The sequence below is a fragment of the Strigops habroptila genome, chromosome 1 (genome assembly GCF_004027225.2).
Source record: "Strigops habroptila isolate Jane chromosome 1, bStrHab1.2.pri, whole genome shotgun sequence".
Lineage (NCBI taxonomy): Eukaryota > Metazoa > Chordata > Aves > Psittaciformes > Psittacidae > Strigops > Strigops habroptila.
The window spans coordinates 62,808,036-62,833,902 of record NC_044277.2 but is presented as its reverse complement, the minus strand read 5'-3'; the positions used below and the strand labels follow the sequence as shown (position 1 = coordinate 62,833,902).

The following is a 25,867-nucleotide window of genomic DNA, read 5'->3' as shown; positions in this document are numbered from 1 at the left end:
TTTGTTCTGAGAAGGCAAGCGAAAGATGTAACCGTCCGTAAGGTGAAGGGCCTAGGGCAAATGTCTTATGAGGAACGGCTGAAGGAATTGGGGTTGTTTAGGCTGGAGAAGGCTCAGGAGGGACCTTATCGCTCTCTACAACTGAGAGGAGGCTGTAGTGAAGTGGGGGTCGCTCTCTTCTCTCAAGTAACAAGTGATAGGACAAGAGGTAACAACCTCAAGCTGCACCAGGGGAGGTTTAGATGGGATATTAGGAACAACTTCTTCGCTAAAAGGGTGCTCAGGCATTGGAACAGGCTGCCCAGGGAAGTGGTAGAATCACCATCCCTGGAAGTGTTCAAAAACCGTGTAGGTGAGGGGCTCAGTGACATGGTTTAGTGGTGGACTGGGTAGTGCTGGGGTAATGGTTAGACTTGATGATGTTAAAGGTCTTTTCCAACAGAGTTGATTCTACAATTCTATAATTTTATAGCTAAACCAGTAAGGAAAACACTCAAAACCCAGCCTTTGGTTCAGTGGTTTATTTTCTCTAGCACACAGCAATACAGTCATAACTAGAGTGCTCATATATGCACCAAGAAGGTATTTTAAATAAAAACACATTTCATGAAAACATCTTTTTGTTTTCTGCTTGTGGCAAACAGATTTACCCCGTTTTTCCACAGAAATTGTAACTCTTCTGGTTGCTCAGTTCAAGCAGGAGGAGAGCCCTCTCTGGATTCCATGTTAGCTTTGACCATACTTTATATAAACAAAATTGAGCTGTGTTCCCACAATGCATTCAGCGTCACTCCCAGCGCCCCAGTCATAAAGGACCAAAGAAACCTCAACCCCACAGCCCAGGCAGGTGAGAACTTAAACACCTCTGGTTTGGCTCTCACTGCACAGTTAACTACACACACTTTCTGTACAAACACATGCCAAAACCACTAGGAAAACATGTTAGAAAACAAAACAAAACAAAACAAAACAAAACTCAACTTTGATTCCAGCACTATCTGACTATTCTATTTCCCAGCATCTAGCACAGGGACTAGATAGGGCAGCTGTAACAGCGTATAAAATTAAGGTCTGTACCATAATTAACATACAGACAGATACAAAACAGAGATAGCGAGGCACATGACAAACTGCTGCAGAAAAATAGATGCATAAAAATAAACAGCTGCCTAGAGGCTTTGACCTACCAGTTTGCCAAACCAGGAGTATTTTCAATGCAAGTACATTGCAACAGATGCAGATTCTACGTTATAAGGCTGACAAAGAAAAGAAAAACCAAACAAAAACCAAAACAACTAAACTTCTGTCATCTTGCTGGCACAAACCTACAGCAGGTTTCATAGTCTAGAGTCTTCTCAGTTACTAGTTTGGACAGCTGTCCATCCCAGGCATCTCTGCATCAAAGACTGAAGAGCACTGAATAGGTGGGATATGCTTGTGTCCAGCTTATTGAGCAGTTTCTGCTGACATGCTCTAAAGGCAATTTATTTGTCATGATGTTACATTAGCAATGTGTTTTGATATGCAGGTATTTCAATGTCAGTTGATTACATCAAAAGCTGGCCAGGAACCCAGTGGAAACACTGACTGAAATGTGTAAATTTATCTCCGTCATTTAGTCATCTATCTTAAAATCTCTTGTGCAACCCTAGGTTACATGCCTGCTTCCCAGTCATATCCAGCACACAAACAGAAGTCTGATGTACTGAGAAGAGAGACAGAGAGCTTGACAGAGCATGCTTGACATCTGAAAGAGCTGAGGGTCTGGGACAGAAGGCAAAAGACCCATGGGCTAAAGCACACCGAATTTATGGTGGTTTACCAGATCCACTGGTAAACACAGTGCCCAAGCCCTGCAAAACCCACTAGGATGCAGTGAGGTTGCACCTCAGACACTACATCTCAGCAGAACAGAGCTGCGATGAGAGGTTTGGAAAGAAAGAGGGGGAAAAGTCTCACTTGATGATTTTTTTGCCCAGGAATGTATCTTGCTCATGACGACCAGCACTGGAACATGAACTGAGGCACATGAGCTCCGACGGAGACCAGCACCATGATGCCAGCAAAGGTGAGACTCATTTAGACAGGTCAGGGCCAAATCAGACCACTCCAAAGGGCAACACATTCATCTGCAATGAAGAGACATCAGGAAGAGGCCTCCAAGAAGAAAACCAGCCACATTGTAAGAGATCTGGAATGAGGTGGGACTGCCAGGACAGGAGACCAGTATAGAAAAATGCAGTAGTTAAGGTATGAAAAATTCCATTTTGACACGCTTTGTGTATGTATCTGTGTCAGCATGGTGGTCAGTGCGGTTGGTTTGAGCTTACTTGTTTTTCTAAAGAAAGCAGTGATGTGCACATCAGAAACAAAACAGCTTTTGATGAGCCAAAGATTATGGTATTCAAGCACTAGAGGTAGCAAAGGAAAGATGAAGATCAGCAGGTATGTTTTAGGCAGAGTTTAGCTACAACAAAGTCAAGAAATGAACATAGCACAATGTAAAGGCAGAAGTATCATAAGAGTTTAGACAAAAAAAAAAATATAAGTTACTTTCTCTTTGGAGTTCAAATTAACAGTTTAAGAGCATAGAAGATACAGAAGCAATGGCTAAAGATATATATATATTTTCATTTTCATCATACTCACAGTTACTACTAATTTAAGCTCAGGAACACTAGAATACTATTGCTATAAGAGTAAAAAGAACACCGGGTGGGTGATCAAGGAGATGCTATAGAAACATAGCAGAGGGCTACTGTACCATGGCACAACTCCTCTGTTCAAAGCTGTGCTTCTAAAAAAGAGCCCAGAAGCTTAATCAAAATGCAACAGCACAGAAGACATTAAAATGTAAAGTGCTTGATGAAGGTAGGGAATGCACCTGTATTTTGTCAGTGTTCTTATTAAACAGATGAAAGCCCAGCACCAGAGTTCACCTCTCTGCAAATGCAGAATTTATTTATTTTGCCATTGCCTTTTTAATCCTTCTCCTTCCTTCACTTACTTTCAGGGTAATTAGAATCATAGAATCATAAGGGTTGGAAAGGACCTTAAGATCATCTAGTTCCAACGCCCCTGCCATGGGCAGACACACCTTGCCCTAAACCATGCGGTCCAAGGCTCTGTCCAATCTGGCCTTGAACACTGCCAGGCATGGAGCACCCACAACCTCCCTGGGCAACCCATTCCAGTGCCTCACCACCCTCACTGTAAAGAACTTCTTCCTTATATCTAATCTAAACTTCCCCTGTTTAAGTTTGAACCCATTACCCCTTGTCCTACCACTACAGTCCCTAAGGAAGAGTCCCTCCCCAGCATCCTTATAGACCCCCTTCAGATACTGGAAGGCTGCTCTGAGGTCTCCACGCAGCCTTCTCTTCTCCAGGCTTAACAGCCCCAACTCTCTCAGCCTGTCTTCTATACAGGAGGTGCTCCAGCCCTCTTATCATCCTCATGGCCCTCCTCTGGACTCGCTCCAACAGCTCCATGTCCTTTTTATGTTGAGGACACCAGAACCATACACAGTACACCAAGTGAGGTCTCACAAGAGCAGAGTAGAGGGGCAGGATCACCTCCTTCCACCTGCTGGTCACGCTTCTTTTGATGCAGCCCAGGATACGGTTGGCTTTCTGGGCTGCAAGCGCGCACTGCCAGCTCATGTTAAGCTTCTCGTCAACCAACACCCCCAAGTCCTTCTCTGCAGGGCTGCTCAGAATCTCTTCTCTGCCCAACCTGTAGCTGTACCTGGGATTGCCCCAACCCAGGTGTAGAACCTTACACTTGGCTTGGTTAAACTTCATAAGGTTGGCATCGGCCCACCTCACAAGCATGTCAAGGTCCCTCTGGATGGCATCCCTTCCCTCCAGCGTATCAACCGAACCACACAGCTTGGTGTCATCGGCAAACTTGCTGAGGGCGCACTCCATCCCACTGTCCATGTCGCCGACAAAGATGTTGAACAGGACCGGTCCCAACACCGATCCCTGAGGGACACCACTTGTTAAAACATTAAGTCTGTAAGCTCAAACTACATACTTATGTATACACTTACAATTATCTTTGACATGCTGCTTCCCTATATATGCTCTCAAAGAAATTTTGCTATTTTCGATTTCTCAGCTTTAGTTGTTGAAAAGACCATAATTGTTTTGCAAGCACAGGTTTGTGTGCAATCACACTGAGCTAGAAATCGTCAGCTCTCCCACTCAGCTCAAGCTATTTCCCAAAGAAAATCAATGATTTAGGTAAGGAAGCTGTTGTAGTAAATGACTGTTTGTCTCAGCCTGTAGCACTCCTCCCCTTGATATCAGACTTTAATATACCTTTGCCATTTCAGGCAGCGTTAAGTGGGATATGGCACTACTTGAAGTCTTTTTGATGTAATTCACATACACTGGAGCCAGAGCTATGCTTTTACAGCCTAAGACCTGTGAAAAGCAGCTCAGATCAGAAGGGATGGAACAAGTAAACATTTGGTTTGGAGTAGAAACCAGCTAGAATAAGATACAAAGAACCCACAAGCTACTGAGAGAACCACCACCGCAAAAAAGATGGAGTGGACTCATCTGCCACTCCGTGTAAACTAGGTGGATGCAGAAGAGATAAGTTTCTACCAGTATAAACACACACTACACATTACATGTCTTTCTCTTGTTTTACACTGCTCACTGTGCTTTGTGTCCACTGATTTTGATTGTGCTAGAATAAAAACTACTGTCATTTTACTACTTTAAACCAACAAAACCCCAAAGTAAAAAAGTTACATATAATTACATACAGGAAATAAATTTACTAAAAACCAAACCAAAACACAAACCTTAGCCCTGCAGCCAATACTGCTTTAATAGCTTCGGTACTTTCACCATGTTTTACTAAGTACAGCTTTCCACAGTACCACATGCAATGCTAAATCCTACATTAAAAAAAAAACAAACACAAACAAAACCCAAACAAACAAACAAAAACCCAACCTTACAGTGTTTGTTTCTGTCAGGGGGAGAAGGGATAACAACAGCACAACAATAAAAATATCTAATCTATATCAACCGTACCTCTCCACTAGGGAATTTAACAGAAAAAAAACCTACCGCTTATAATTTAACACCAAACTCTCTTCCTGGCAACCAGGATTACAAGTTTATGCTGAAAACAATCTTATGTTCAAATACGGAGATAAGCAGCATTATTCCAAAACCCAGCAGAATCCCAGCATTCTGTAACAGGAAGTATCCCCAGCGGCTACATCCATGATCACTGGCATCATTGTGGAGCATCTCAGGCACCTAAACAAACAAGAAAGTGTTAAATGCCTTCAAATTGAACAGTTACTTCAAACCCAGTTCTTCAGCCATGAGGCATGAGGTAACAGAGTCTCACTCATCTAGTCTTTCCTGTTGACTACATTACTACTCCTCCTTGAATTAGGTGTCACTCAACATGAACAGCATTATCAGAGGCTACATTCGTATTTAGAGACAGACTCTGTAATGTTCCAATTACTGTTTTCATGGTAATTATGCTGATGTCCTAAGCCAGACATTTACTCAGGATATGATTATTTACCAACTGATTTAATCAAGCCACATGAAGAATTCTATTCTTAAGACAACAGTTAAGCTTTGATGAACATCCACCAAGCTTGGTACACCAAGCTTATTACTTCCGTAAAAACATACTTCTGAGGTATAGTATAGGTTTTAATACAATTCTGTCTTTATCCCAAGAAGCAGTAATAGTTTAATGCAAAAGCTGAAGCATATTTGGTGGTGCAGATAGTGTGCCACTTGCATTCTTACCGACTACCTGCTGTACTAGCCACTGTCAGAAGCAAATTTTTTACTCTACTTCTGCTGTTAACTGCTTCTGTTTAATAACTGAGAAAACCTCTGTACCTGCAGTAAACTAATTAAAAGCCATCTTCCACCTGAACATTTAACTGAGCACTTACACTGCGTATTAATCAGCATCTTCAAGTGCAGAAAAAGTTAGTTGAGGAGAAAAAAAGATGGAAGAATTTGAGCTCAAAATATAATTAGCATTAATTCTTAAACTATGTTATATAAAACTCGAGGAGGCCTAGCCACTTACCATATCCACAAGAGCCACATACATGAACAAGCCAGCTGTAAGTGCAAATATCCACATGGAAACATTGTCTGCATAATGACCGATGAGAATCCCAGTTGCCATCCCAAGGTAGGCCAGCATAGCTGACAGAGCATTATAAAGCACAGCTTGCTTGACAGTCATACCAGCTTTTAGAAGTACAGCAAAATCTCCTACAACAGGGAAAAAACAAAGTTTTCATCCTCAGGTGACTACTGGAGCATCCACAAGTTCTCCTCTTACAAGATTACTAAGCTATTTTTATGCTGTTATCTGCCTTTTTTTTTTTTTTCATTCATAAAATCAGTGGGGGACAGAAAATTCAAAGTAGCTGAACTCAGATTTTTTTTTTTTTAAAGGAAGATTAATTCAATTAACTTAAAGACTGTTCTATTTCTTAAAAGTATTCTTGAGTAGACAATCTGACACAAAGTTTTCTGATCAAATTTTACTGTGCCACAGAATAAAGTCACTTAAAATTCTCCAAAGTGCACCTGTAAGTACCTAAACCTGGAGCACATGGATATACTGGGGTCTTACCTAGCTCATGAGGTAATTCATGGCAAAACACAGCCACAGAAGTGCTTAAACCACTAGATAACCCTTCGGTAAAAGCTGCTCCTATGAAGAGACAAAGGGGAGAAAACAATAAAAACATTACAGCATCTTCAGACATAACGTGCCAAAGCATTGTTGCATATGCTTGTATCAGATTAGGACATATTAATTTCATTCAAATTTTATTTATGCTTATGGAAGCATTTAAACTTCAACTGAACAGTTGTTTTGGATTCATAAGTTTCAAAATCCTCCTTCAGAATTTAAGTATTGGCACTTAAAGCAAAGCAAATGTCATTATCTTATTTCTGAACTAAGCCAAATACCTTTTAAAATCACAACCCTTTCAAAAAAAATAAAATAAAAGAAGCAGCAATAAATGGAAATACTGTCAGAAAAGACTTTTTTTTTTTTTTTAATGGAAACAGAAGGCGGCAGCTCAGCTGCCTCTGAGAGTCAGGCACTGAAAAAAGGGAAGCCAACAGTAAGGGAGGCTACAAAGTCACATGAAATCAGTAGTGAAAGATTGTGAGTTCTAGGCAGCTTGCACAGAAGTGAACTATCATACTTTAAATAGAGGGGAAAAAACCCACACAAGAAACCCTTAGACTGGTCCAACAGCCATTTTTCTTGTTTTCTCCACTCCTGTTGCTTGCCATTACTCTCAGGAGGAAGCAGCACACAGTAGGGGTGAAGAGCTGAGCCACATCTCATACACAGCACATGAGGTCCCTGGCTGCATGGAGAACCTCGCCAAGGGGTGCAGCAGAACTGTGTCTAGCTTCCTTTTCAGCTGCTACGAGGAACATGCAAGCATACAGGGTGCTACCAATAAGCGAAGAGGCTCGAGGCCATGTCATACATAGTTGGCACACTTGGGACTCAGTAGTACTGCTCACAGAGGAAGAGCTACAATGGCTGTAAGACCACAGCAGACAATCCCCTCAGCTCGCTGGGCTCACCACCCACAAGTAGTCGAGAAGTCTCTATCTAGATGTAAATCCTGGGGGTTTACACTGCTGCCCAGGTCTTCATCTGCAAGAAATGACTGATGCTACTCCAGGCAGTAACTACAGCAGCAGCTTTACCTCTGGGATGCATGCTGTGGCACCCAGTGAAGGAGATGCAGGCATCTTTCGATGAGGAATAATGAACAAGGTATTGAGAGGGTCTTCAGAAGAGGTTCTACAGAGGCAAGAACCTCAGACTAAAGAGGAAGGCAGGACCAAAGCAGTACTCTAACAGGAAACACAACCACCCAGAAGGGTAAAATTTGAAAATAGTGAAGCCTGGCAATAGGGAGAACCCTCCGTCCCCACTTGTAGCTGCTAATCTAAACAACAGGAATAACCATTTTTTCACTGTTAAAAAGATGTCTTGAAACACTGACAAGTTGAAGTTTATATCTGGTATTATCCCCTCTTGAGAAATTGATGTAATAGTGTCTTAAAATACTCTAAGACATCACTTCTCTCTCAAAAAAAAAAAGCTAAAGAAAAAAATACATACATGAGGTTAGTGTTCTGCAGTTTAGTTATTTATTGAAGCTACACAAAAAAGTTTGAATCCCAGAAGACAGTTTCTGACAAATTAAGTCAGATGCAACTGTTCCATGCTTTAATAGAGAAATAAGCACTTTTAAATCTTATTTCTATATGATTAGCACAAGAGATTTGAGGAAAAAGAGTAACTGGTGGAAGTTATGGATAACAAATCACATGAAATTAGTGAACTGAAGTGAAGGATTACTCTGGCTAAAGCTATCTTCACAGGAGCATTCACATCTTCATTTAAACAAAGGTAGAATACTATACAAGTAGTATTGGCATTTTCAGAACATCACTTTGATGTTGTGAGCATATCCAAAACTGAAGGAAACCCAGATTTCCATTAGCCTGAACAAGCTACACAGGAGGACTTCTAGAAGCTGTAGCTCACACTTGTTCAGTAAGCCTTTGTTATCCTTCCTCATACTTTTCCCTTCGTAACTATAAAGTCATAGCTCCTTCCCAAATCTCCCTAATGCTAAGAGGTAATTGACTCTGTGTGTTATTTGTATGCAAATCCTCCTCCTCCCACCACATTTTCACTACTGATCAGCCAGGAAATTTACATTCCATGCTTCAACTTTCATCAAAAGTGAGATTAAATCAGAAAGTCTCTTTTCACATTTTACTTTGAGTTGACTGAGTCTGAACAACTGCAAATACTGCTGTGAGAAAATAATTATTATTGGGTTTTCTCCTCAAACAAGAATGAACTTGTTTCTACAATAAAAATTACAGAAAGACTGATACTGATGAACTGACCTCAGTATGCAATACAAGCTGGAAATGAATCCAATACTGGTAAAGATAAGTCTTAAATACTAAAGTCAAGGTTATGAAAGACTAGTGTAAGAACTGAAGATTACTGATTTAACTTCACTTTCTGTAACTTACTTTAGCATTTTAAATTTAAAATACCTGTAGTCTAGCTCTCCTAGAAAAAACGAGGGAATTTCCAAACCTGACTTCCCACTCAGAAGCCCAAAACATAATATTCAATGTTATTTTTGTAATAAAGAAATATTTTCACTGAAGCATTGTCAAAAAAACCTGAACTACAACATGTAAAGGCTAAAAATAGGGACATTAATAAAAAAAAATAAATGTCTGTTTAGGTGCAAAATAACTTGGTTTATACTAGTTCATATTTGAAAAAAAATGTAGTTTATACAAGTTTATACTAGTTTAAATAAAAAAAAATCCTCAACTTTAAGAACAAGATTTTGAGTAGAATATGACTTTTAAAAAGACAATTAAAATTTTTAAATACTTTTCCAAGACAGACTGAGCTTGTTTTGAGACTGAGTACAGCACACTGAGCATCTGAAGGAATCTACTTATGCTACACTAATTGATACAGACACTCTCAATCAAAAAATCTGCACAAAGGCAACATATGACTTTATTGATATCTTCTCCGTGATCAAATTTGACAGGTAATAGCTAATTTATGTCCTACTAATTAATGCCCTACTCTCACATTCCTAGAACACAAAAAGCAGCACAGGCCTTCTCTGGAAGGTTAGTGCAAGCACAAGAACTGCAATGCTGCTCTTCAGTAGATAGTAGGATCTGAAAACAGGGATGTGACAGGACTACTATTCAAAAGTGTAAAAGCACCTTAGAGAACACAATGCTTTGGACTAAATTCATTTTACAGTAGAAATGAACGTATGCCTACCTCCCACAGCACAAAAATCACACATATATGTAGCCTAGTCCATTTGAGTGATCTTCGGGCTAAAGCAGATTGAAACCAGGGTCCCATCTCCCTCCTCACCAGTGCTCTGGGGAAACTTAAATGTGATGCACTCATAGCCAGGAAGCCAACCATATCCTGGGCTGCATCAAAAGGAGTCGACCAGCAGGTCGAAGGTGGTGATCCTGCCCCTCTACTCTGCTCTTGTGAAACCCTCTTGGAGTACTGTGTACAGTTCTGGTGTCCTCAATGCAAGAAGGACATGGAGCTCTTGGAGCAAGTCTACAGAATGATAAGGAGGCTTGAGCACCTCCCACACTAAGACAGGCTGAGAAAGTTGGGGCTGTTCAGCCTGGAGAAAAGCTGCATGGAGACCTCACAGCAGCCTTCCAATAACTGAAAGGGCCTACAAGGATGCCACAGAGGGACTTTTCACCAGGGTCTGTAGCAACAGGACAAGGGGTAATGGGTTCAAACTTAAACAGGGGAAGTTCAGGTTAGATATAAGGAAGAAGTTCTTTACTGTGGGGGTGGTGGTGAGGCACTGGAACAAGTTGCCCAGAGAACTGGTAAATGCTCCATCCCTGGCAGTGTTCAAGGCCAGGCTGGACCCTGAGCAACATGGTCTAGTGGGAGCTGTCCCTGCCCATGGCAGGGGGGTTGGAACTAGATGATCTTAAGGTCCTTCCCAACCCAAACCATTCTATGATTCTATGTGTAACCAGGACCCATCATAGGCAAAGCCACATGTGCAAAGTATGGAACCTGACTTTACTGTGTAACAAGTGAAGATGGAAGAGAAAAAGAAATAAGGAAGCCAATGATACTAGTGGCCTGACTGAAGTGGAAAAACCACAGTTACTATATACGTAACCAAAAAGACAAAAAAAAAAAAAAAAAAAAAAAGAAAACACACAAAAAAACCCACCAAACCAAAACAAAACCCACAACAAAAAAACCCACAAAACACTCACATTAAAAGTTGCTGAGCACTTGCAGGCATTGAAATAAGTCAGTTCTAAGTCCTAAATAGTTTACTTTTGAAAAATGTTAGCTTTAACTTTGCTAAAAGTAGGAAATACAGCAAAGTTTATAGTCTTCCTAAAGAAACATAGCTGTAAGCACATAACTTCCGTTTCATTTGTCACTGATCTCCAGGTTGTTAAACTGGAGATTTTTCTTATTCATTCAGAGCTGCTATCAGATATTAGCTCAGGCTTCAAAGATCCACCATTAATTAGTTATGTTCCTAATAAGGAGATAAGTAACAGCAAGAAGACTTTGATGTCTACGCATACAAAAAAAGCTGCAGTGTCCAAGCCCACACTTACCAATTGCTAGGCCATCACTAAAATTATGTAGTCCATCTCCCATAATCACCATCCATGCCAGAGTTGCTATCCCCGCATCCTTCAGTTCTTCACGTGAGTAGCGCTGACTGTGACTGTGGGGATGATGGTTCTGATGATGATGGTGATGTAGAATATGATGGTAGTCATGGTGATGATGACTAAGATGATCTGTCTGTCCTAGAGTATCATGCAAGTGAGAGTGACATTTGTTTCTACAGCCCCGGGACACATATTCATTTTCAACCTCCTCTTGATGAGAATGAGCTATCATCACTTCTTCTTCTTCTTGTACAGTTGGCTGCTGAGAAATGAATGTTGATGGATCTTGAGAGTCTGTCCCTAGGTAGCCCTCAGGCCCTGTTACAAAAACCCAGAGTATAATATTACACATTTTTTAAATCACCAGGGAAGCAAAGATACAGTAAGTTGACTAAGCAATGTAGTAAAAAAAGTAAGTCTAGAAGTTGAGACTTAGAAATGTTCAAGGCCAGCGTGGACGGGGCTTTGAGCAACCTGGTCTAGTGGACAGTGTCCCTGCCCATGGCAGGGGGGTTGGAAATAGATGAGCTTTAAGGTCTCTTCCAACCCAAACCATTCTGTGATTCTATGCAATTCTGTGCTACCCCAGCTTCTTACACCAGAAGCATACCACCCCCCTCTCCCCACAAGGGTTTCCACAGATAATTTTTCTTTCATTAAATTTCTGAGATAATTCCCAATAGTTCGAAATAAGAAAAACTTATAGTTTCTATCCCTACATTATGGCCACAAATGCCTCCTAAAAAGGTAAAAAAGCTTTTCCTCTAAACCCTGTGCAGTTTTAACACAACAGCATACGGCTCTATGTCCCAGTTTCACAGCATGAAGGCTGTTGTTTTAATTGTGTCAGAAAGACAAACTGCTGTCTGGAAAGCATATGCCATTCATTCATCTTAGGGCTGAAGAATAAGAATGCAGAAGAAGATTATGTTATAGATAATTTTGGAAACTCCTGTAACTGACATAATACAGGAGCTTAAGTCTGAACACTCAAAAAATAAAGTCATCATCACAGACCAGGAAACATCCTCACATAAACATTTAGTGGCACACTAGTTATTTTAATTAACTCCTGAAAGTTACTAAATTCTTCCCCTGCAATTAAATAAACAAATACACTTTTCCCCCCCTTGCACTACTGACAACTCTTTGATTAGTTATAAAATTATTCTGAAAAACTGAATGCAGCTTTAAGCTACAAGAGCTAACAAGTGTCTAGCGAGATGTGTTTTGGCTCAGACCATGATTTGGGGAAAATGATCATTTGCTGTCCAAATACTTCAAGTAACCTCTAAGATTTTAGACTTATTTTTCACTTTATGAATAAATACTCAAACTTACAAAACCCAGACTTAAGATACACAGAAGTCTAAATAATAGAACACGTATATAACATCTAACAGTCTGTACCAGTAGGTACAGCTGTATTTGCAACAGACATAGCCAGAATTGCTTCAGAAATGACTTCAGCTTCTGCTATTAAATCCAAAACTAAAAGGCTTAAGGTTTCAAAACTGAATTCACTGCTTCCAACCTGTCAATCCTTTCTAAAGGAAAGCAGCAAACAGAACTAGTCCTCCCCATAGCAATGCAGACAGGTTTTGTATCAAAAAAGAATTCAAGGAGGAAGTGACCCAACCCACAGTAAGAAGCAGCCCTATGAGTTGACATCGATCAGGTGTTTTTTAAACAGCACTGCCACAAAATAACAACTGTGTAATATCACTGAGACTTACGATCATCTGTGTCTAACTTTTCTTCATTCGTGGAAAACTTCTTGTTTTCTCCATCATCTTCATTTTTTTTCTTATTCCAAAAGAAAATACTGTAGTTATGAATATTTTACTTATTTTTCAGGATATACATGAGCAACATTATATTCACAACATATATGCAGCCTGCACAGAAAGAGGACAACATGGAAGCCATATAAAGAGTACAGAAGAGGAACATTAGAAACTCAGCTAAGTAGGGTAAGATGAGCCTAAGGTTCCTAAGGCTCCATAGGAGGGGACAAAAAACCCAAACCAATAAACCCACACATACAAATACCCCACATTTTTGAACAAGGAATAAGCAGAGAGGTTTATCTGAGAAGTGGAACACATCAAATATTGATTAAAAGTTATTCCACTTATTCTTTTCCATTGTAACATCAGTATGGTTTTCTTCTAATGTAGTGAAGGAAAAACAACTATAATCTCTAATGATCGCTCACTGATGTCTGTATCGCAACAGTTTATGATCAGCGACTCAGTATCTAGAAGGGCACAGTTAGTCTAACAGGAAGTCTATTGCCAGTGGCTGAGAGGACACTGAAAATATTTGCTTTGCTTGGAACTTGTCATGACCTCTCCTGGCAAATACGTATAACTAGACAGGGAAAGCGATACTCTCACTCACAGTTAGTTTAGCTTCAGTACAAACCACACCAACACAACTTCCCATGACCAAAGTCCAAGAGCTTACATGGATGGCATCTGCTCTGAGACTGCTGCCTTAGTGACCAATTTAACAATAAAACCAGAGATTATCAGTCATTGTGGTAGTATAGAAAATAGCTATTTTTAAGCTAAGTAGTTAGGACTTTAACAACTTTCTTCAAGCAAAATTTAATACACCACCAACTTTCACTGTATCATTTCTTACTGAGTCAACTTTTACATCATTGTTTATTCCTGGCTACACTTTAAAGACATCGGTCACCAATAATTGGCAAGTAATCAACACTTACTATCTGCCAAAATTCAGTTATAATTTACTTTCGACATCAAAAACAGAAACCAGCATAAGTAATCTGAAAGCTGTATCGGGTTTTTTGGGTATTTTTGGGGGGGAGCAGGGTGGGGTGAGGAGGGGGAAGAAGAGAAAGAAACAAGAGGCTGGGCAGACCGTATTTCCAAAAGGAAAGCTATCTAATGAAGTCACTTTCTACAGTGTAGTTGGATGCTTATTTTAGCACACACTTACTGCCACCCTTACCTCTTTTGTGCAAGCGCCTCCCTTAACAGCAGTACAATAACTGTACAAGTCCATCTTATTTCATCCAGTATGAGAATTAAAATAATAATAAAAACCATTCAAATAGTTGTGTAATTGCCTTAAGATGTCAGAAGAAAATCAATAATGAACCATAGCTTCTAAAATCACTGTTAAAACAAGAGTGCAAATGGATGTTTGCTCAAATAATTCACTGTGGTGTCAAGCCTGTACTATATGTCTGGTTAAGGAAATAGCGCAGAGCTCTTCCATAACAGGACCACACAAAAAAATTATCACATAGTTTAAAAGCATGTCATTAATAAAATGAAATTATAACACTAATCAAGCCAGCAATCACTATTAAATCAGAGAGATGTATGGTATTCATAAAAGTTTAAGTGTTTCCAGAAATCATGCAATGCAATATAGTTTCAAAATAATAGTTTCTGTACCTTTTTCTTCTTGTCTTTAAACTGCTTTATTAAAGTGATCAAATGCTCCACTAGAAACATGAAGTACAAGCCTCCAAGTGCTGTAAGTCCCTTCCATGTAGAATCCAGATTGGCACTCTCCTCTACACTTTGAGAAGCAAGATGTCTGAACATAGAGCTTTTGTTTTGTTCAAGCAGAGTTTTTTCGTGGTGATGGTGATGGTTGCCATGAGACTAAGGGGAGAACCAAATGGGTAAGTCATTATATTCAAAAGAACTGATAACATAATAAACACAACGTATTCTTCACATTCTTTTCCTAAGTCTGGAGTCCACACTTGACAATTTTCATGGGGCAAATGCTCTGGATACAAACTCAAGTGATTACAAATAAGTCTGTTGATACAGAGAAACATTGCAGGGACCAAGAGCAGGCCTGGTATGCACCCTCTCACTGAAGCTATATGCCTTCTGCTCAATACAAGATGTACAACTGCCCCCACAAAAACTCTTGACACTGTCAAGGAAACTGCATCTTAAGTACTTAGTCACAGCAAGCACACCAATTACTTTTTCATCTAAGATGGCTCATAGACCTTTTTGTATGAAGAACTTGGCAGTAATTTCCTTCTTTAAGGGAACTCTGACATTCTTCCCCTCCTTACTGGCTACTAGTAAGTTCAGAATAAAAAAAATTTGGGGACACCTCCCCCACTCATGTTTACATTTACACAGCCTCACACAGCAAAAGGAAAAAGCACCTAATGAATTACAGGCAGGTCTCAGAAACTACCACAGGATCTGCAGTCCTTTTTATCCATCTTAGACAAAAGGTAGCTTGCTCCAGCTTTCAGGTAAGAGCTCCAAAGAAAGGTGGAAATTTAGCAATCACATTCCAATTTCATTGTCCGTATGTAACTTCAAAGTCTACCAAGTAATGTTTTCTTAGGACTTCAGCAATGCTTGATTCTAACCAAAAGATTGCAATGAATAAGCAATCCAGATAAGTGGCTGATAACAGAAAACAATGGATTATCTATTCCACATTAAAATGTACAGTGAGCAATTTCTGGTATTTATAAAGTTCAGTAAACTGGAAAAATGAAATAAAGAGGCATTAAAAGTGACTAAAAACATTTATGCAAAATTCTTGCATGCAAGGAACAAGAGTGATTTAGCAGCATATATGACTAAGAACAGCAAATAGAGGAATAATGTGTGAAGTTCTTACACTGTAAGGACTCTGAAACGAATAATACAGTTTCAAATGGGAAACCTTCCCATCAAATAATTTACTTGACAAGGCTGAGAAGTGACTCACCAAATAGACATTAATTAACAAGGATTAAAATTATCATTAAGAAATAGACAGGTGTCAAGTTCTCTGCTTAAAGATAATGAACGAAACAGTAATTAATACTTACATGAGGAAGGAGGTGTAAGAAAGCATCTCCACTCAAAGTCCCCACAGCCAATGCCACAAGAAAACTTAGAAGAAATTTGAAAAACACTCGATTCATCAGTGGTACCAATATAACACCCAGCAAGGAAAGAAAACTAATGATGGAGATGGATATAAAGCCACCAATCCAAGCTGGTTTAAAAGAAAAAAGTAACAAGAATAAATAACAGCTGTATGAGATTATTTGCTTGACATTCCTGTTATCAAATACTCCTGATCATTCAATTAATCAGACATTAACAAACTGTACACCACAAAGACTTCTCTCTACACATGGTCAAGTGCTAAAAGAAAATGACAAACTTCTTTCAACTCTAAAACATGTTTCTCAAATTTATAATCAACATTAATGGGTTTTCAGTAAGCTTTTATTCCATGTTAAAAAAAAAAAAAAACCCCAAAAAAAAAAAAACTTACCTATTTGCAGAGAGTAACTTTTTGGAGGAGTTTCAGCTTTTTCACTAGTTGCATGGACTATGCAGTATTTGCCATCAATCTGATTAATAAGAGCTGGACAGAGGTAACTAAATTCCGTAGCAGTCAACAACACTTGAGTGCCTATTCCATGGGACTGCATCAGTTTTGACGCACTGGAGCACTGTAGAAAGAAACGTGTGTTAAAGATTAACCAGAATCAAAATACTATGATATATCTGAAGAGGACTGCACATCCCATTTTAATTAAAATGCATTGGCACCACATGAAAACAGCTGTATCAACAGTAATTAAACACTAGTAACAAAGCAATTTAGGAAGAACTGTACCTCCACCCTGCTTCTGGCCCAGAAAGCTAGTTTGGGAGTCCTGGTAGATAGGGCATAATTATCACTCTTCTTCAGAACAAAGGGGTCAGATGCTTTGCTGTGCAAACAAAAAAAGTCTAACACTTTTCACCGAGTTTTAGAGGCCATATAAAGAAGTAGTAAGGTTAAATCCCTTTTTATAGAAGTGATGACTACGGAAAGTTTTGTACAGAATGTGTTCTGCATGCGCTTCCTCCAGTGAAGTTTCCCACTGTATGACCTGTGGTCTTGCTGCATTTAAATAACAGCAGTACTGCTGCTCTGACTGTGCAGAATGCAGTAACCTTGTGCCTACAATACGCTATACAACACCCAATGAATTACACTGGCTGCATACATTAAGACCCCAGAGAAACACTTGCTTTTGAAAGCATTTAATGGAGAAGGATCTGATAGTGTAATGAAACTGCTCACAGCACAACTATAGACCTTATCAGCAATAATGATTTTTAGTATTTTAAAATAATAGTTAACATTTTGCAGCCATCTTTTTCACAGTTGGTCTCTACATACAGTCTTAAAGAAGATGGGGAGGGTGGAGTCAAAGGAAGAAGGTGCCTGTTACTTCCCTGCAGCTCTGTGCTATCTGCCCTAGGATTAGCGAACACTCCTGAAGCAGCTTTGACAAGAATGACAGTATTTTAACTAGATTTTTTTATTTTCACCACATTTTTAGGAAAAGATGACAGATTCTGGCTTTAAGGCAGAACAGCAAGTTTTAAATTTGAAGTGTTTTAACGTTTAACAGTATTTTAAAATAATATATATAAAAAAGTGTTTGTTTATACTTAGATTAAGTACCTTTTTTTTTTTTCAGAAAAATTAAAAATAACTAGTATATATTCTCCTCTGAGCTCATGAGCATAACACAACATTCCTTCAAAATGTTAAGTTTCAAGGGAAGTCGTTTGTGTGTGTTTGGCTACGAGTACTGTTACACCATAAAACTCGCACCCAGTTAAATGCTGAGCACCTGACAAACATGCCAGAACATTTCCGGTGGGTCTGGCTTCTCAGGAATGTAGGAGAATCAGCCTCACCTCTTGTGTATTTTGGTTTTTCAGTTTAGAATACAGGTAACTCCCTTTTTCCAATTCCTTCAGAGAAGCATGAGATTCATTTGCTTTGCTGTTTGCAGGGGAACTTGCATTGCTGCCACCTGTGACATTAATGGCATTAGGACTGGACAGACCTAGACGAGCAGCAGGCTTGACTTCTCCAGGCTGCACATTCTGTAACTCAGAGTGGCCACCTGTGGCAGCAGTGATGAAGGGTGCCGTTCTTTCACTAACCGCGTTCTTGCTGCGTACAAAGTTCTGCTGATGTTCTGCATTTTGTATTTTATGAGGTTCCTTTGAGTGACTGTTCCTGTGGTCTTTGTTAGCATCCGATTCGTGGTTTGGACAAACAGTCTTCTCGGAGATTTTACTCGACGGCACATGATTATGATGGTGATGATCGTGATCATGATCATGGTCATGGTCATGATCATGGTCTATTTTAATTATTTTCATTTTATCTATACCTATGTTCTCGAGCAGTTTTCTAAACCCATCAATTGACAGCGAGTTGTTTTCTCCATAACGATGAAAGAGTTCTTGAAGGTGAAACTTCTGTATTAATCCTGCCAAATCAATATTAACACCAGCTGCCTTTTCTGGAAAAGTTCTCTCCATCGTATGCACAACAGTAACCATCTCCACTCCATGATGATAAATTTCACACAGTAGTATGAAAAACGATAGAAGGAACTTGACCAACACTGTACTCTCCATTGCAGTTTCTTTTTACCAAAGGGGAAAGAAAAATCTAGAAAAAGAAGAAAATTTTAAGTTTCCATAAAACTGATCACATCTTCCTCTGTAACAGATGTTCATAATTTGCTTAAACAAAAGAAACCTGCAATTAACCAAAAGCAAACCCTGCTCAAACTATCAATGCAGTAAGCAAACAGCTATTTAAATATCCTACACATTCATCATCTTCCCCAGATGCCATGGCCTTAGGCAACAGGAGATGAAGCTGCATACCACGGTGAAGTCACTGGCCATAAACACCCCGCAGGTGTGAGCTTACCTTTGTTTAGTTTGGCCTGAGCCAGTCCTACTAACACAAGCTAAACAAGGAGAGAACACCCTCAAGGGTGTGCCAACTGAGTCCTAGGTTAGGCTTTTCTTGTGGTAAAAACAAGCTTTATAATTTATCTCTTAGCAAGGAATAGGCTGTATAAATTGTATGCTCATACCTAAAAATCAAAATTCCCAACCTTCCCTATCTGGATTTCCCGAGCTTTTGGCAGGATAAGTTTTCAGCACTCCAGAAAAAAATCTGTTTATGTTATCTGTGTGTTTTAACATCGCTGACGATCCTACAGCTTCTTTCAGTAGGCAGGCAGACCACGGCTGCAGACCAAACGTTCGCAAGTGTCAACGTTCGTGTGCTTTATTCCATAATCACAGAATGGTTTGGGTTGGAAGGGACCTTAAAGCTCATCCAGTTCCAACCCCCCTGCCACGGGCAGGGCCACCTTCCACTACACCAGGTTGCTCAAAGCCTCATCCAACCTGTCCCACTCCAGCAAGACTATGGATTAACCCATTTTTAGGCTGCATACAGACCGTGTCTGAAGGCTGCCTCTGCCCTTCCCTAGAGAGGCACAGAGAACAGAGCGTAATGCACCCACCTTCACGGTTTCCATAAAGCCTATAACCACCCTTAAAACCCCAGCATCGCCGCCGGGACCCGCGGGCCGCGCCAGCACCCTCGGTCCCCGCTGCAAATCGCGCCGTCAGAAGGGAAGCACCGTCCCGCCCTCCAGCGCTCCCCACGGCCCGGAGGCTGCGGCCGCGCTCAGCCCGCCGCACCGCGTGAGGGCCGACCCCGGCCCGGCCTCGACGCTTCCCGCGGCTGCCAGCGCACGGCGGGGCGGGGACGAGCGCAGCCCCGGAACGATGCGGCTCCCGGCACGGCCCCGCCTCACCCGGCGGCAGTTCCAACGGCCCGGCGCGGCGCCACGCGGCTGCCGCCCCCTGCCCGGCCAGGACGCGCACCGGGCTGCCCCCCGCCGCCACCGCCGCCCGCGGGAGGAAGAGGCCGATGCGAAGATGGGGGTTACCTCACCGGCCGCTGCCCGTCAGCCTCTCTCCCCGCCAGCGCCCGGCCACGCAGCACGCGCGACCCAGCCACGCCGCGCCGCGCCGCACCCCCTTCCTTTCCTTTTCCGGGTGCGGCGGCCGTGACGCGCCTCCCCAGCTGCCAATGGGGAAGCGCGGCGAGTGTCACGTGGGGTGCGGCGGGGAGCGTGGCGGTTCGCGGGAGGCTTCGAAGGTGGCGGCGGTCGCCTCCCGGCGCCTGAGGAGGGGATTGGGAAGGAACGGGAAAGGAGAAGGAAAGGGGGAGAAAAGGGAAGGGAAGAAAGAGGAAAAGGAAGAGAAGGAGGGGGGAAGGAAAGAGAGGGGAAGGGTCTGCCTGTAGAGCTTGGGACGGCCCAGGTGGAACTGTGCCATCCAGTAAAGGGCCATGCGGGTGAGAGTCAGCGGTAGGGAGGAGGTAGTGTGGGAGGGAGCCGGAATCCCGAGGGAGTAGTTATTTCCAAAAGTACTGGAATCTGAATTTAGCGTTGATCAGAATACAAAGGTTTGTTGGTAGCTGTGATATACTCCCCAGAGAGTTAAAATTATCTGTGGATGGGAGTTGGAGCAGTCAATGCTCCCTGAAACCAGAGGTCATTCTGGGCTTGCAGTGGTTTAGGTGAAGGTGCTGGGTGTGGTAGCGTCCCTCAGAGTCTTGAGAAGGGTTTTGTATGAGGACTCTTAAGTCTTGGAAAGAACACATGTGTGCGGGCAGGCAAGGGCTGGAAGGGGACCGAGGAGTTGTAAACAGGGGGTGCGGCTAACGGCAGGCGATGTCGGTGTTTGATGACATGCCCCAGGGTATTGCAGTGAGCGCTGTTTGGTTGAACCTGTCGTTAGTGATGTGGCAGAAGAAAACTGCTCTGTGCACAACTGGACAAAGAGGCAACCGGAAAGGACTGAGATCACCTCAGAGAAGGGCTCGGAACTTGCTAGAAACATGTTGCTTTCTTCTGAATAGGCATTCTATATTTTTCAAATGTGGCTCTGCTGTACCACTTCTGTTAACTGGCCATTGACCCCATGACCACTGTATGTCCCAGGCACAGGCTCTCTTTGCATTTCCTCTTTCTTCTTCCACCACTTCCAGAGTTTTACTTTATACTGTCACATCAATTAAGATTGCTGGTGCAGTGGGTGCTGTTCTGCTTCCACATCCCAGCTGACTTTGGAATTTGGCCTCTTTTGTATGATCAATTGTCAACGTTTTTCAGCTTGCTGGAGTGTGAAGGCAGTGGAGTGTGAAGGCTGAATCCTGCCCTAGGATGTGGCTTTACTAATGGCTCCTGAATGTTATGCCAGTGACTTAAACTTAACATCCAAACCATTCTCAGCCATCTTTCTCCTGCTGTCTGCTGCTCTTGACAGTACCACCTTGCTCGCCAGCCAGAAGGTGACAGATCTATCTTCTTTACACCTAATACCTCCAACTCTGTGACTGAATTAAACCTCTTTCTTCGTGATTTCAGCTGACTGAAGGACAGAAGGGAAGTATGTCTTGTGAGCAACTCCAGAAACAGCGTGGAACACGTCATAAGGTTATGGGTTTATTCCATGCAGTAGATTTGAAGTATTTAAAAAACTCTGTCCCTCAGCCGTACTCTTTTTTTTTATTATTTTTTTATTTTCCTCCCTGCTGGAGGTAGAGAGGGAGGCTATAAAAGGCAGGACTGGATGGGGGTTTTTTCTTTAATGTTAATTCATTTTGCATGAATACTGTTTACCAGATGCCCTTGTAATATTTTAGTAACGCAACGTTTATGCCTAAAATGCTAACGTGAGGCATTTGTTTAGTAATTAGTGTAAATGATCTTTTTAATCCTTCAAGTTACAGCTGCTAAATGATGGAGCCTGTTTTTCTAGCCTCTTGAATGCATCCACTGTCTCCATCTGTTTCATTGTATCAAATCTGCAGTTTCACATGTTGTCAAGGTCATTCACGGATCTAAGTGCAAGAGCTGAGGTCACAAACAACTGGTCTTCAGTGCTAAAATGCTCTTAATTTGATTAATTTTACTTGGAGTTATTAGCACATATCAGTTAGGCAAAAAGAACCCACTGTGGTAGAAACAATCCACCTAAACTTGCAGAAAAACTTGAGTTCAGATCTGTTCTACAGTACCTTAATTGATCTCAGTAAGTTTATCTCGTGGTAGAATTAAAGCACTTCAGTCATTTTTGTCCTTTTGGTTATCCAGTAACTTAGCCTAATACAGGTCCAACCATGAGCTCTAGAGTAGCTGTGATCACATAAAACAAGGGTCTTGGTGACCCTTGTGGATGGTTTAATGGATATATAAAAATCTCCCAACCTGTGGACAAACTGAAAGCATTGTTTAGAGACCCAGCAGAGAGCAAATTGGGACGTAGTTTGACTATCGTCTTAAGCCTTCATGGGACTGAGTCTTAACTACAGAGTGTAGTTCCAGATTATTTCAAAAACAGTATGTTGGGAGTTGAAAAGGTTCTCCTCATTGGGAATTTTTTGTTATTTTTTTCTGTTCAGAACGGCTTTTCAGTGGGTGGCAACCTTTTCAGCTTGGGGAAGAGATGAATGAGGAAGCATACGATGAAAGCAGAAAAGTTTATGAAATAATACCACCCGCTTAACTGTCACGACTAGTGTTGCCCAGAGATTTCTTGATTGCGTTGCTGAGTGTGTGTCAGGGCAAATGTTTTATAACTTACCAGTTTGGGACCAGTAAAGAGCTGGCTGTTCATCCGGTTCTGGTCTCCCTGCCTGCAGTTGCTAGCTGTTGCAAGGCTTCATCACAAATGTGTTGTATGAGCCTAATGTTACACACTTAACAGAGGTGATGATGAGTAAGTGGGCAGGGAAGTGGCACTGAGCATGATGCTGAGAACCACTCTGTGGTCCTTCTAAGATTCTACCCTTGGAAGTGTCTTGAGATTTGAAAGGTTTAATACTTCCTTGCCTTTTAACTTTTCGTTGAGAACAGCTATGTCATTAAAAATACTGTATAAAATAAATGAAAACTCTGAAATTCACAAAAATATTCAGTTTAAACTATGAAACTGTTACCACACAACTTGTGAACAGGTCTAACCTTGCCCAAAACTCTTATGCTTTTTCTTTAAAATCTCCAGTAATCCTTCTATTCTGTTAACAGCATTTCACAATTATGAAGAAATCCCCAAAGCAGCAATGCCTTCTGATTCTGTTCCAGTAGGTGTCTGCTCCAATACCATACCAAACAATGTTTAACAATTGCATATTTGATGGTATATAAAATATATCTTTAGTCCTTATGTAAGTATGTCCAGGATCTTCTACTGTGCTCCTGTCTCTCTTTAGTGGCTCATTCTCATGTCAGCAAATTCTTTTCCATCTCAGAAATAGAGAGGTTTTAAGAAAAGAATCAGTTACTTGGAATCTGCACAGCAAGAGCCTGAGATCCTTTTGTGCTGTGCTTAGCTGCACAAACGCCTGGGGAAGCACTAACTGCCAAGGTTGGGCTTTGACGTGTCGTTTTCTTACAAATCTTGGCTGTAGTCAGGACATTTCAATTTAGACCTTTTTACTACAATAAACCCTGAAATTCTTAAAATAGTAAAGAATAGGAATAAAATATTAAAGTTATGCTGTTTTTACCTGGTAGAACATCTTTTACCTTTAGCCTCCTCCATCAGTTATTGAAGTCGGTGGAAAAACTCCTAGTGATTGGAGTATTTATAAACCACGAACTTTACAGGTTGGGTCTGATGCATTCTTGTTTTCAGTAATTTTGATTGTATTTTGTGTTCTTTGATGCTTATGACTTATCTAGAATTTCAGTATTGAAAATAATTTGTAAATTGTTAAGCTTTGCTTGATAGTGTAACAGTAACATAGAAAAGTATCTTAGTGTAAGCTGTACATGTCATGATGAGAGGCTTATTGCCGTGAGCGCAGAGGAGCAGTGACAGGCTGCGAAACTCCAGCGACCTAGTCAGGGAAAACACCCTGACCTGGCCCCGGGCCTGTCAGAGGGGGAGGATCAGCCTCATTTCCAAGCGTGAAATTCATTAGATGAGTCGATGAAGAGGGTCCCTGGGTCACTACAGGCACCCCATCACCTTGAGAAGGACATTGGAGTCATGGGATGTATGAAAGTCTTTGGATTGTACAAGACTTTTTATAAAATGTTTAGGGGAAGGACCAAGGTGCGGAAAGGAGGATCAAGGTGATTTAAGGAGAAGTAAATATGAGAAGATGGGAAGAAGGTGGCAAAAAGGGCCAGTTGCAAAGCAGCTGGTCAGTGCACTTCTCTGGCCATGCTGTGTATGTGATCAGTGCTGCTTGTCCAGTCTTATTAGTGAACTCAGTTTGTAACTTTTCATGGGTGAGGGTCTGTCTGTTCTGTGTAGGTGGACATCTGAGTGCCAGTAGGCAGAGAAGGGACTGGGGCTTACAGGGACCCATGCTTCTATAATACCAGCAGCTGGAAAGGCTGGAATGCATGGAGGTCTGAGTTCCACCAGCTGTACAAAGGGCTTGTCATCATAGGTGTCCCTGTGGAGTGGCAGGAATTGTAGAGGTATGCATATTCTGTGGATCCAGACACCGGTGTGTGATTGCTAATAAACATTAAGCTGGACTAGCAGGCTAGTAAGGATAAGAGGCTTGGGGACCAAGTACTGGAGCATCCGTAAGCCTGGGCTGCGTACTCTAGAGACCAGAGCACGCTAAGTGTTGGCTGTGGGAGGGACCAGGAGGTCCAAGTCAGCTGTCAGAAGGACCCATGGGATCGGGGGACCAACTGTGGAAGAGCTTTTGCACATGAAGTGACTGTCAGACCAGGGGATTCAGGGGCCAGGTACTAGATTGATTAAGGCCAGTTACCAGAGAGAGTCATAGTGTGTGCATCAGTGTGCACATGTGTGTGCATGCACTGGGACTCTGAGTGCCAGCAACCCGTGTGGGGCTATGGTCCTCAGGGCCTTTTATGTCCAGATGCCAGCAACTGGAGACAGCAGAGGATCCAGCAGCCAGTTACTGGACAGATGGAGTGTCTAAGACCAGATGCTGGAGGGATCTGTATTGTATCCATCCATGTGTCCCTTGCTAACAGGCTTTCATCCTAATCAGAGAGGGAAACAGGATGTGGCTGCTGGTGCTGTTGGTGATAATATGAGGCCTGTGTTTTCTATCTGTGTATCTGTGTGTGTGTGTGTATACTGTGTATGTATAGTGTGCATCTCCACCTATTGAGAAAATGTGCTCAGCCTTTCTACTGGCTGGACACAGAGCAGTGGCAGCTTGGCCTCTACTGGGCAATAAGATTCAGTAACCTCTTGTTGTTGTTTGGGCATTGTGGTGTTAGATCTAGACACAGAAAGGCTGAGTTTTGAGGAGGAAAAGAATATAAGCAGCAGCAAACTATACTAGAAAAGAATATGGAGAAAATGAGTAAGGAAAAAGAAAAAAAGAGAAACACTCCGGGGAGACTTATTCAGAATTGTAGAATAATGCACTTTGTTATATAGCAAGGCTATATATACACAATACAATAATATACAAGTTTATATGTTATTGTAAATGCTACTGACTGGAAGATGCTGAAAGAAAAGAATAAGGGTGTTTATTCATGCATGGCATGCTTTTAAGTAGCATAAGTTATTACATATCTTCACAGGGGAATCTACAACATAATTACAAGGTATCCCAGGATGGAGATTCTGCTCCTTGGTGCCGTAGGAATATAACAGTTAAAGTGTCTGGGTACAGTTTATCATTTGGATCTTAGAGCTTTT

At 41.4% G+C, this 25,867-nt stretch overlaps 2 protein-coding genes across 3 annotated transcripts; one reads left to right on the top strand and one right to left on the bottom strand.

Annotated features, from left to right (window-relative positions):
• Positions 1-499: 499 nt before the first annotated feature.
• On the bottom strand, positions 500-20,223 carry SLC39A6 (solute carrier family 39 member 6). 2 transcript variants are annotated; one of them, XM_030507913.2, is made up of 10 exons: positions 20,103-20,223; positions 18,023-18,791; positions 16,596-16,776; positions 16,141-16,310; positions 14,738-14,950; positions 13,040-13,109; positions 11,244-11,621; positions 6,649-6,729; positions 6,091-6,281; positions 500-5,285 (listed from the first exon to the last, which is right to left on the bottom strand). In XM_030507913.2, the coding sequence occupies exons 2-10, from the start codon at positions 18,755-18,757 to the stop codon at positions 5,133-5,135; spliced, it is 2,172 nt and encodes a 723-aa protein (XP_030363773.1). In that variant the 5' UTR covers positions 18,758-18,791; positions 20,103-20,223; the 3' UTR covers positions 500-5,132. The 2 variants fall into 2 exon arrangements, with proteins under 2 accessions (XP_030363773.1, XP_030363764.1); XM_030507904.1 differs by having other exon boundaries at positions 20,098-20,217.
• On the top strand, positions 18,999-20,221 carry LOC115604566 (lysine-rich arabinogalactan protein 19-like). The gene is made up of 2 exons (XM_030477866.1): positions 18,999-19,046; positions 19,685-20,221. The coding sequence occupies exons 1-2, from the start codon at positions 18,999-19,001 to the stop codon at positions 20,219-20,221; spliced, it is 585 nt and encodes a 194-aa protein (XP_030333726.1).
• Positions 20,224-25,867: the final 5,644 nt, after the last annotated feature.